The 13,386-nt window shown below is 39.0% G+C and overlaps 1 protein-coding gene across 9 annotated transcripts in view; it reads right to left on the reverse strand.

Moving 5' to 3' along the window:
- LOC122564503 (serine/threonine-protein kinase PRP4 homolog) overlaps positions 1 to 6,431 on the reverse strand; it is a 49,806-nt gene extending 43,375 nt beyond the window's left edge. For all 9 annotated transcript variants that reach the window (XR_015752813.1, XR_015752820.1, XR_015752815.1 and 6 more), the window contains exon 1: positions 6,312 to 6,431. Coding sequence is in view for 1 of the 9 variants with exons in the window: in XM_043719480.2 (XP_043575415.2) it covers positions 6,312 to 6,412 (101 nt within the window). In the remaining 8 variants the exon portion in view is untranslated. The remainder of the gene's footprint in view (positions 1 to 6,311) is intronic.
- Positions 6,432 to 13,386: the final 6,955 nt, after the last annotated feature.

Raw genomic sequence — 13,386 nt, forward strand, 5'->3', positions numbered from 1 at the left:
ACCTTTAAAAAGATTCCCACATGCCAAATGTGGATCTACCCTCAAACATCTCCTCCCTAACTTTATTCCCCGATTCGTGCCTAATATTGTGGTCATTAGGTATCTCCCAATTTAGACCTTTAACCTGAGAACAATTCTTATCCTTACCCATAAGTAACATAAAACTAATAGAATTACAGTGACTATCCCTGAAATGATCCCCCACTGAAACTTTGATCACCTGACCGGACTCATTCCCCAATACCAAGTACAGTATGGCTCCCTCCCTAACTGGACTACTTATATACCGTGTCCAGAATGGCTTTTTGAAACATCTAACAAATTCTGCCTCATCCAAACCATTGGCGCTCAGTGAGTCCCAGTCAATACAGGAAAAGTTAAAATAACCTACAACAACCCTATTTTCACATTTTTCCATAATTTGTCCACATATTTATTTCTATATCACTCGCTGGCTGTTGGAAGGCCTGTAGTACAATCCCACCAAAGGTTCTGTACCCTTCCTATTCCTGAGCTGTACTCATATTACCCCACTGGACAAGCCCACCAAGGTCAGATCCTCAGTACAGCTGTGATATTCTTCCTAATCAGTAATCCAATTCACCCATGTCTTATGCATCCATTTCTGTCAAGCCTGAAACATTTAAATCCTGCAAGATTAAGCTGCCAGAATGTTGCTCTCTCAACCAAATCTCTGTAATAGCTACACTATCGTTATATGCATTAATCCACGCTCTAAGTTCATCTGCCTTATCCATCATACTCATTGCATTAAAACAAATACACTTTAGATTGCCAACTCTGCTGTATTCAATAACCACCCTGTCTGTTGTTCCTCATAGCCTTACCAGCCTTAGTCTCAGACTCCTTGTCATTTAATTTGCTGACCCACTACTATGGTCCCCAAGAACAGCAGATTTCTTTCCCTAAAGGAAGGAAGATTTATTTCCAGTAGAGGATATTAGTGAGCCAGACAATTTTTACACAATAATTGAGTGGTTACCATTAGACTACCTTTTAATTTCAGATTTTTAATCAAATTCAAGGATGGAATTTAAACCCACATCCTCTGAACATTAACCTGAAGTTCTGAATTACTTGTCCAGTGACATTATCACTGTGCCACTATCTCCCCATACCTGGATTTTTTAAAAGAAATCTTAATGCAGAGCTGCTGTAAAAAACAGTTTGATGAAAAACTTTTAATGTAGGCTAGTACTCAAATAAGACAGAACCATATTTTCCTTGAAATTCTATAGAGCAGTGTTTAAATGCAAGAGAAGCAATAAATAATAAACATTTCTAAATTTAATTGATTAACCTTCACAATCTGTCCAATCTAACAATAATTTCTTTCTGGCAGCCAGCATAGTTTAAAAGTGTTTCCATTACAGTATTGTGGAGTTATTTATGTTATCCAAGTGAACTACTCAGTACTATAGTTAGAAACAGAGATTTGACTACCATTTTAAGGTAGATCTGAAAGTGCAAAAGCTAAGGAAGCATAAGGTTACTTGCATAATCCATCTTTAGCTTCATTACATCCTCCATCCACATTTTTCTTAAAAATTTTTATCTCTCAACCTGGCTATGATAAAAATAAACTTAACTTCCCACTTCCTCTGACTGTCTAAATAGTGTGCACTGGTAGTCCATTTGTTTTATAAAGAATTTCTCTCAATTTCACACAAAAATCTTGTAATTGAAAGATTCTGAATATATTCTCACCCCACTTCCTGAAAGTCATCTAGCTATCAATAACTAGGTTACAGTAATAATCAAATATTGGCAGAAAAGCAATGACAAGTGTTCCATGGTCTGTAAGCAGCACTGAAACCAAAACAAATTTGTAATATTTGCATTATTCCATGGAATAGAAAAGCAGGTTGTAAGCCTATCACTATCTCCAATGTTTTCCGCTTCCATATCATCTCAACAAATAGCAATCAAGTGTGAAGAGACATGTTTAAAGTTTTAAAATTTCGACAATGTAACTTTAATTCAGCCAGCAGTATCCCTGTTTTGTGTGTTAAAGAAAATCAAGATCAGAAATGTATCCCCACTTGTCTCTTTTGAAGATCGAGTTTGGCCTAATTCAAACTCCACCGAGCTTCTCAGGAATAGGGAAGATGGGGTGGAAAAAATATTAATGAATGATACAGCTTCCATCAAAATTTTCTCTCTGCATTATGAAACGCTAAAATCAAATACTGGTTTTCTATATATACATTTTGTTAAACATTCACGAAAACCACCTACCTTTCTAAGTAATGAAAGTTCATACAGCCTATTTCTAAGTTTGAATGACCTTTATTTCAAGGGTTCCAGATTCATGACTTCCTCTTTTGCATTGTGAAAATGCCTTAAATTCACTTCCACTAAGTTTGTGCATGTATTCAGCAAACAATTCAAAAGACAATACACAAGCTTGTTATAAATTATAGTCTAGGCAAGCTAATCAGACTCAACTAAATCCTTGAGACATACATTATTTATCCAAGAGTGTTGAGATGTATTTGTGAAACGCTGAAATCATTACGAGACACATAAGTAGTATAACATGTTAAGAAACAATTTAACATGCTGTCTCTTATTAAAAAGGGTGCAAACAGCCATGAAGCATTGCTTCTATTTTAGGTCAAAGGAAGAATTCAGTTTCAATGTGCCAGCACGGATTCAGATCGGGAACATCCCATCCTTGTGTGTCTGAATAGCCTACTGGTTTCTTTGTTTATCACTCAGTATAAGTTGCACTGCAAAGATTTGCCACCTTCTCAAAGACATTATACTGACAATAAATGCTCATATCCCATGTCGGAATAAATGTTTTAAAATAACTCATAGATATCATCCAAGCAAGAAACAGATTAAAAGTGAGGGGCAGAAGACAGAGGGCTTATAAAACTGGGTTGCCTTAAGGCTCATTGTTGGGTCCAACACTTTTTCTAACTTAAAATGACCAAGATTCCTGTATGGATCAACTCTATTCTCCTAGGCTGCCTTGATCCACTGCAATTTGCTTACCGATGCAAAAGGTTGACAGTGGCTAAGCCATTTCTCTAGCCCTGCACTCATCCCTGGAACATCTGGACAACAAGGATACCTACGTCATACTCCTGCTCATTGAAAGTGGAGCTGCAGTCAACAGCATTATCCCCTCTAAATTGATCTCAAAAGTCCGGAACAACTTTACCTCCTCCACCTCCTCCACGACAACACAACACCAGAGGCCCACCAAGGATACATTCTCAGCCACCTACTGTACTCCCTGCACAACCATATTGCCAAACTCCAAACAAAACGCCGTTTACAAGTTTGCTGGCTATACCACCGAGGTAGGACACATATCAAACAATGACGACTCAATACAGAAAGGAATTAGAGGGCTTGGTGACATGGTGCAATAACAACAACCTCTCTCTCGATGTTGGCAAAACTAAAGAACTGATCATTGACTTCAGAAAGAAAGGAGGAGAACATGCCCCCATTTACATCAATGGAGTCGAGGTCGAGGGGGTTGACAGCGTCAAGTTCCTAGGAGTGATGATAACAGACAACCTGCCCAGGTCTTGCCATGCAGATGCAGTGGTCAAGGCGGCACAACAACACCTCTTCTTCCTCAGGCAGCTCAGGTCATTTGGCATGTCCATAAGGTCCCTTACCAACTTTTACAGATGCACCACAGAAAGCATATTGTTTGAGTGCATAACAGCCTAGAATGGCAACTGTTCTCACCAGGACCGTAAAAAACATATAGAAGGTTGTGTGCACAGCCCAGACCAACAGTATCCTGCCCCACTAGCTACCTGACAAAGAAGCAGCACTCCAAAAGCTTGTAATTTCAAATGAACTTAGTGGACAATAATCTGGTGTCATTCGATCTTGTTAATGTTGATCTTGTCGAGCACACGACCCGTGTGGTGTAACTTTTATGCCTTACTCTGTCCAAGCTTTTTTTTTCCCCACTCTCTGATCTGTATGTCCTTGCTTACTATGATATGCCTGTACTGCTTGCAAACAAAGCTTTTCACTGTACTTAGGTACATGTGATAATAAATCAAATCAATCAGCAATAAGTTTGAAACTCAATGCATTTTAACACAGCACAGTGAAAAGACAAAAAAAATATTTACACCTACAGGCTATAGAATTGATGGATGATGAGATTGATCAAGTTATCTGGAGATATTTTATAAACAAATCCTCAAACAAGACAAATACTTTGTGAAAAGGAGATATTAATTTACACTAAAAGAAAATGAAGCATCTCACCAGTGAATTACAAGTTCCCCAACCTAAGTCAGTCATATGAAAATCAATCATCTGTTTGTTGAACAAACAAAAATCCAAGCTCAAATTTAAAATAAGTTTGAAGCAAATCTAAAAATTAAATTTCACTATAAAATCTTAAATTCATCACAATTGCTGCTTCTGGCAATCCTGAATTTTAAAAATACATATGATATGGTTTAAAATGCAGAGAGTTTTAAGAAAACTTCCATAATTGCTGAAGCAATTTCTACAGTTGCTTGATAGCAGTGAATGTAGTGGTGTAGTGATCAACAACATGTTGTTGACTTCTGGTCTGCACTCATCAAGGCAAACTCAAAAATTACAAATTTCAAACAACCACAACAATTTATAAAGAAGAAGAACAAACTGACTGGTTCAAAAGTCAATCCTGATTTTTCCACAGCAACAAGGAACCATGCACTCAAGTTCTTGTTTTAAGGAAATAAGTTGCAAGGCTTGAACATATGTTTTGGTTACAGATCATGGTACTCACTTCTAGCAAGTGCAACTGACCGACATTCCAAGCTTGACGAATTAACTTAGCTTGGTTGTCAGTGCAGCTATTTCCCCCTTTTTGCACCCTTGCCCCTATGGTATAAATCGTTGAGTTTGTTTAAACTTTGGCACTAAATTTCCCCTGACGAGTACCATATTTGGCAAGGAGGAGGCTGGGAGAACATTGCAAGCCAGGCAGCATTAGGTGGAGAAATTGATGTTTCAGTTGTAACCCTTCTTGACTACTATGTTTGGTGGTATTTCTTTTCAGCACCATTGAAGTCATTTCTACACAAAAACCATATATGCCATGATATTAAAAGTTCTGGTGATATTTACAAACAAAAAGGAAGGTATAGTCGAACCAAAAATGTGAGTTGTAATTATTTTCACAGTGGAAACTAGTGATTCACAGACTTGCCTGTTGGGCGTATTAAAATGTCAGTCTGACTTCTTTTGTAGTAGTTTTTGATCAAGGTTATGAACCCCAATCTGCAATTGAAATTAACAAGAGACTGTACATTATATTACAGGTGGTGTCACCTTTCAGGTTAGACATTAAACAGAGATCCTGTCAGCTACCTCCAGTCGACAGCAAAAAGTACAGTGTGCAAAATTCTTCCAGTGTTCTAGCAAATAATTGCTATTCACCCAACGCCACCAAAACAGATTATCTACTCAATACTCTATGCAGAAACTAGTTGCCACCTTCACATACTAATAGCAACACCTAAACTTCAAATATAATCCATTATTTGAAGTACTTTGAAATATGCCAAGCATTTGATCTGGTAATATTTAAGCAAGTTGATTTGATTCAGTGCATGGATTATTGGTCTACTTTGTCAACATTCTCATTTATATAGAAAAAGAAAGTTTAGGGAAAATAACATTAAAATTTAGTAGACCAATTTGAAGATCCAATTGAAAGAGGGCCAGGTCACGTTAAACAAGAAAAAACATAAGTTGGAAAATAAATAGGGCAAAGTAAACGGCAAGAATGATCAATTCAGAATAGAAACAAGTGGGAGAATTTGAAGATTATTTTTTTTAACGCTGGAAACCCTCCGCACGTCCAGGCAACGTCTGTCGAAGTGGGGAATGATAGGTTTAACGTAGAGGGACGCATTAAAGAGAAGGGTGGAGAGTAAAGTGAGACCTGGGGAGGAAAGTGAAGGGCGGAGGCATCCGTCCTCCCGAAAGAACAAACCACTTTGTCACATGCTGAGCGAGGCCCACAGCACTCGCTGGTTTTCAGAGGCGGGAGGTGGAAACCTCTTGGTCCCAGAAACCCAGATGGAAGAGCAGCGCGGAAGCCCAAGGGCCTGCAGTGGGAGTGAGGAGAACGCCTTCCGCGGCCATGTATGGAGCACTGAGGCCACTCGTTATTATTTAAACCACATTCAGCGCGGCCCGCCGCATACCGGCTCTCCCACTCACACACGAGGTTGACCGGAACATTTCATTGTAACGGCTGCCGCTAACTTAATTCTATCCGCATCGGCAATGAAGGCTCCCCTTACTCTTCCTCCAAAGTAGCCGTCAGTCGCTCGTTCCGGCGCCAGTCCGCCTCTTCCTCCTGGCTGTGAACGTCCGCCATTTCGCCAGGGCCGTCTTTCACCATCCGCTCGCCTCCACCACTATCCCACAATGCCGCCGCACACGTCCTCCACCATCCCACAATCCCACAGTGCAGATCCTCCAAGTTCCCACAATCCCGCTGCACACTTCCCATAATCCCACGGCACCAGTCTTCCTAGATCCCACAATGCATTCATTTGCTCAGACTAAATCCCTGGAGGTTGTTGTAGGTGAGAAGGATAAAGAAGTGGTTAAGAACTCATTTAATGATTACTACTTCTCCTTCTCATGAATGCGTAGGTTAATTTAGAGACTCCCACAAAAATGTAGATAAACTTGGAAATGTGAAATTAATAGGTAATTTTGGGCATAAAGTATAAAAGCAGGCCTGTCACAAGTTGTCAAGAGAAAAGACAAGCAATGTTTAAAAAAGAAAAAAAGTGAGCTATTTAATCGAACCAAACAAAAAATTGGGGGAAAAGTGAGATTATTTTAATGAATAGTCAAAGGTGGCTTGTCAATTCTGTTTGGAGGTGTTTTTGGATATGTCGGCGAGTAGTGATATTAGTAAAGGTTGTTCCGTTTACCTCAACTGAGACTATAGTGGAATTTGAGACTCTCTAGGTTATTCTCTCATACCTTGTAGTAGGATCCATGAGTGAGCCACCATTAATGAGAGAGCGACAACAAGCAATCAAAAAGGTGAAAGACATAAATCCTGAAGCTCTTACAAGTGAGGTTCTTAAATTTGGCAGTTTGACCAAAATCCTACAAATTTGTTAAGAAATACAAGCTACCCACCAGACTTTAGGAATACAACAATTGTAACTATCTTTGAGACGGGAGATAAATCATGCCTGTGGAAATGTTGAAGTATTTTCTTGTTCTCAGCAGGGAAATTTCAGACGTGCGCTCGCCTGGATGCCTTGTTTGTACGCCTGAAGAAATCTTCCCACAGAGAGTGTGTTCTCTGACCTTCCAGAGTAATTTCTGGCATGATTTTTATTGCTAGCAGAATCCAAGGAAAATTTTGAGGAACTCTTCCTTGCAATCAGTGACCTAGCCAAAACATTTGACTCAGTAGATTGAGATTCTTTTCCAAAGAATTTGATGTCCAAGAAGCTTCATCACAATCTTGCAACTGCTTCATGATGATGTGACAGCAACTGCCTGGAATAAGAAATTTGAAATAGTTGCATTCAACATCGCGACTAGCAGTAATCATGACTGTATGATAGCCCACTTATTTTATTTAGATTTAACTGACACTGGCTATTCACCTCAAAGATCATCTGCCCTCCAGTGTGAGCATTAAATGCTGGCTAGGTAGAAAACTTTTCAACTCCATGCCAAAACTAATTTGACCACCATGGATAAGTGATTGTGCATGTGTGGCAGAGCCAGTATGTCATGACTGCATTGTTTATGTTTTACGTTGTTGCCCTTTGCACATCTGTCTCAAGTTTTTAAATTCTGCATTTAAGAGATCCAACCGGTTTTTGAATATTACCAAAACAAAACTTAGCCCAGTACTAGTCCGTCAAAGTTTACATCTCCTGTAAATATTGGGAGACATTCAGGAATACATTGACCATTTTCCATACCTTGCAGCCATCTCTATCAATACTGATGAGGAGATCCCAACACCAGATCAGCTGTGTCAGCTCTGCCTTTGACAGACTGTGGCAGTGCGCATTTGACAATAAAGACTTCCAAAGTCAACAAAAGTCATAGTGTACATAGCAGTTGTCATCTTACTTTGCACTGCAGTGTGACCTGATGTATGTCAGTGACACATATAAAGTGATAGATGAATCCCAACAGCAATGCCTCCATCAAAACTTCCAAATTCACTGAAAAACTTGAATAAATGCTGGTATCCCTGAAGCCAGTTTCACAAGCATTCAGGCAAGAATCCTGCAAAATCACCATAATGGACTGGATTTTGCATCAAGTATCTCCCCTACCAGATTCTGCTCTTTCAATTCTCTAATAGCCAGCATTCCGTGGGTGGCACAGTGGTTAGCACTGCTGCCTCACAGCGCCAGAGACCCGGGTTCAATTCCCGACTCAGGCGACTGACTGTGTGGAGTTTGCACATTCTCCCTGTCTCTGCGTGGGTTTCCTCCGGGTGCTCCGGTTTCCTCCCACAGTCACAAAGATATGCAGGTTAGGTGAATTGGCCATGCTAAATTGCCCATAGTGTTAGGTTAAAGGGGGTAAATGTAGGAGTATGGGTTGGTTGCGCTTCGACGGGTCGGTGTGGACTTGTTGGGCCGAAGGGCCTGTTTCCACACTGTAAGTAATCTAATCTAAGGAGGACAAAGAAAATCCTTTGAAGAAGCTTTCTTTGAAGTGCAGCCAGCATTAACGTTGATTACTGGAAGAAACTTACTATTGTTTAAAGTGGTGCCAAGTTGTTAATCAAAATGTTTTACAATTTAATGAAGCAGAGCAGCTGAACAGCAGGAAAGAAAAGGAAGAAAATCCTGCACTCTAGATCCCACTACCTTGTGAAGTGTCCTGCTCGATGTCTCAAAATATAAGCAGACAAAGAACTGGACATTTCAGTCACATGAATGTAAAAGCAGGAACTTGCAATTCTGAGTAGATGTCATCCTCCAATTGAGAGACAGTTGATAACAATATACTTAAGATTGAAGCCATTCGCAAATGGTGAGTACTTGCATGTAGTTTCACTTCAGAAACTCAGAGGTTTTGAGAATCAGAAGGCCGTTCCTGTGCAAAGGAAGAAAGAAAACCAAAAAAAAGACAGACTTGAATTTATACTGCAACTCTCATCACCACAAAATGTCACAAAGTATTTTACTGCCCATGATATGCTTTTAAAGTGTCACTGTTGTAATGTTATAATCCAACAGCTGAAAATGTGTTGCTGGAAAAGCGCAGCAGGTCAGGCAGCATCCAGCAGCCAATTTGCACACAGCAAGCCCACACAAAAAGCAATGTCATAATGATAGATAATCTGTTTTTGTGATCTTGATCGAGAAATAAATATTAGTCACGAGAGATAACAGCCCTATCCTTCAATAAAACAATACATTTATCCATCTGAGATGTGCTTTGGTTTAACATCTCATACAAAATATACCACTTCCAACAATGAAGTTTCCATCTTGATTTTTGTGCCCACAACATTTCAACTAGAAGTAAGGTTGCTACCAACTGAGTCACAGCCAACACTAGAACAGTGAACAATTGCTCTTTTGACTCAACTCACTTCATCTAAATAACAAGTATTCCAATGGATCCTGGCTGTGTCTGAATTTTTGCTTGAAATAGGTGGCATAATTTTTAACCCAGTCCTACTCACAACCCTTCCCTTTTCATTTTATCCAGTATATCACCAATACTGTTGGTGTCTCTCCCAATTCACAACTCTCACTTAACTTCATTCCCTTCATCAAATTCTCCTTCTCAATTTCTCAATGACTGTTAACTCATATCTACTATAAACCCATGCCTACCTGGATTACATTTCCCCCAAGTCTGTTGCAGATGGAGATATTTTTCCAGTTTTGCTCCATCTTAAGATCATCCCACCTTCTATGTCAGCTCTTCCAACATGTTTCCTTGTTTTTAAACCAAGGATTTCCTTCGGCTATGATTGGTATGATCCTTGACAATGATAGCAGTGCAGAAGTATGTAGTCAGGAAGAAGTTGCTTTGATAGTGCTTAGCCTAAACTCATTAAGTTGCACAGCACAGGGTAAAACATAGGCAATGAAATCTGTTGATATCACCTACCTGTCTACAACCACACCCTGCATCCTTCCACTCATACGTACAAACATGCAACGGCATTCTCACAATAGTACTGAAGACTTGTACTCTGATGTACCCCAGGCCAAACTGTTCCATTAAGGTACAATACTGATATCAACCTGATCGTATGAAAAAACTGCCCAGGTGCATGTTGTCCTTAAAAAGGATGTATCCAAACTGGCCACTTACTGTTACATCAGATCATCAAAAGATGAATTTTGCCACTGCTGCAAACAGCAGGACCTGAGAGATCCCTACCCCACTTTGGGGCAATCTCAAGGATTAACAATCCCTGTTAAAGATGATATAAATTCAAAACATAATACATCTGACAAATGCACAGTGGCAACCAACAAAATCAATATAATGATATACCTGTACTGCATAGTTGAAATGGTAGAAGACATGTTAGATGTAGCTGTAATCAAATTGTATTGCGCTCTGATCAGGCTACATCTTCGGTCCTGTGTCCAGTTCTGGTCTTAGAGGAGCAAGAAGCTAGGTGCTGCAGACTGCATAGGTAAACAATGAAACATCTAATTGGTTGGGAGTGCATGATAAATACAATCCAATATTGACAAACATCTAGCAGTCTCTCACCATAAGGTATTGAACCATATTTGTTTATTTGTATGTAATTTATTTGCAGATTAAAAATACTAATACACTTGCTGTATTTTCTTTCCCAACATTGTCTGCTTTTATTTCAGATTTCTCATTTATGTTAGCCTGCCTAATTGCCTCAGTTTTCCCCAGTGGCTCACCTCATTAAATGTGTGAGCAGCTGAGTTACAGGTAGGAAGGCTCACAGCAATTGTCTTAATATCTAGAAATTAAAAAGAAGATTTATGCCAATTCTAGCACAAAGTTAGATTCAACTATGAGGAAACTTATCAACAGTATAATAACACCAAGAACAAAAGAGGCACTGCTCAGGAAAAGGAAAACCTTCAGTAGTGCAGAAAGGAAAAGAGAATCGCAGAAACAAATGCACAGTTGTTTTCATCCCAACAACTGTGAATGTTGCAAGAAGACTTATTGAATAGAGAAGAAGAAAACTGGTCTCTACTAATTGTTATCTACTGACTTAACTAGATCTGTCATTTTATTCAATTCCCTTTTGGGTTCTTAAAAATATTTATTATCTTGTGAGAAAATTTCACAATATTCAAGTTAATACAAGTTAACATGCTTTCATGTTTTAAAAAATGCACTTGTATAGCAGCTCCTTTTTATAACTGATAATTATCAATTTAAAATCCGTATCACCATAAAGGGATGAGTTACACTAGGGCCCGTTATGAACCAAAAATAACTTCAAAACTTTAATTCTGCAGCATTGTTTAATTTGCTGGAAAAAGTATTGGGAAAAATCACCTATAGTTGGGACAACAGAAAGACAACTGTGAATGCATAATCTCTTGCAGCATGTAACTATTTAAAATTTATTTCTGGCTTAAGTGTTGACTCATAAACTTAGGGTCGGAAATGCTGACTATTTTTGTTCCTTGAGAACACAAGAGATTTCACTGTTAGTAGAATTGCTGGCAAAAACAAGAACTTTGATTGGTTGGTCAGACTTCCTTAGAGGCCAGGTGTTGAAATCAAGGTTAACACATCACAACAACTAATTTGGGAAGGGGAAGATTCGCACTTAGCCAGTTCAATGTAACATTCCAAGCTATCAAATTGGGACACATCTTTGGAATCTCTCAGTCTACAATTGGTCTAATTCACTGAAGCTTTGGAGGCACTTTTGGTACATCAGTAATATCCATACCTCTGGGTTAGAAGACATAGGTCATAATGCATTTGAAATGGTTGATTAAACAAATCTACAATTGTCCTCATTAACTTCTGCAATTGCTTAATTGGGGAAATCAAACCTTTGAGCTCAAATTAAATCAGTACCGTAAATTAAATGTGAACTCAATATTTATGAAGAAACAGGGATCAAAGCCACTCAAGAAAACAAAGATACAAGTGACCCAAAGTCCTGGCAAATTTAACCATTATTTATGTGGCATCTGTCTTGGTTGCCACAGCTGGTACCTCATGGTATCTGTCACTTCTGCCAGTATGTGCCACAGGGTAAAGTTTGTTTGCCATAGTTGACCACCACCAATCCTCCTTTGTTTAAAGAGTATTTAGTATAATTATTAGTAGTAGAAGATAGATCACTGATTTGTCTAAATAGAAGAGCCATATCTAAACTAACAAGATGATTTATTACATAATAACATAACTACATTTTGTATTACTAGTCAGGCATAATTTCTAAAGACTCTCGGGATCTGTAAAAATATGCCTGCTCCCTAAGAAGGCGAGTGTCAAACTCCTTGTCTCTACACAAAGACTGTGTGTGATATCAGGTAGAGCAGAACTAATGCAGCTTAAACATTAACTCTTTCAGAACCATTACCTTAGACAACAATTTAAACATTTTTGTTTTCTAGCTGGTCATGCATGTGGCAAAGTTTGCAGTACCAAGTCACACCTGGGAGAAGGGGGCAGGACAGAGAGGCATCGGAGGCCAGAAAGGGGAGAACAATGGGCAATGGAATTAGGTGGAGGAGAGATTCTTAACTCAAAAACACTTGGCTTAATTAAGTAAATTATGAACTTTTACATTGCCTGTAGGAACTGAAATGTGTTGAATCAGGAATTTTGGATCAGCAAGCATGTTTCAGGATTACTTATATTGTAAGTATGAGGTCAAATACTTTAATTAGTTGAAGGTGATGATCATAGCTGTGTGATGCTACTAAATATCACAAAGAAGTAGCTCAGCTCAATAGTTCTGCTATATTGGAATCAATGGGGATCAAGAGGCAATCTCCCTGCTGGTTTAAATCAAACCTGGCACAATGGAAGATGATAGTGTTTGTTGGAGGTCAGTTATCCCAGCTCTGTGACATTTCTACAGGAGTTCCTCAGGTCAGTGTCCTAGGCCCAACCACCTTCGGCTGCTTCATCAATGATTTTTCCTCCACCATAAGGTCAAAAGTGAGGATATTAACTATAATGATTGCAGTCTTCAGTAACATTCACAGTTCTTCAGGTACTGAAGTAGTCCATTCTCAAATGCAATAGAACTTTGACAATATCCGGACATAGGCTGAAAAGTGGAAAGTAATTTTTGAAGCACACAAGTATCAGGCAAAGATCATCTCCAATATCAAATGATCTAACCATCATGGCAGTTAATGGCATTGCCATCACTGAATCCCC

Source organism: Chiloscyllium plagiosum, unplaced genomic scaffold, assembly GCF_037043375.1.
Source record: "Chiloscyllium plagiosum isolate Xiang-an unplaced genomic scaffold, Cpla_swu_hap1 HiC_scaffold_34, whole genome shotgun sequence".
Lineage (NCBI taxonomy): Eukaryota > Metazoa > Chordata > Chondrichthyes > Orectolobiformes > Hemiscylliidae > Chiloscyllium > Chiloscyllium plagiosum.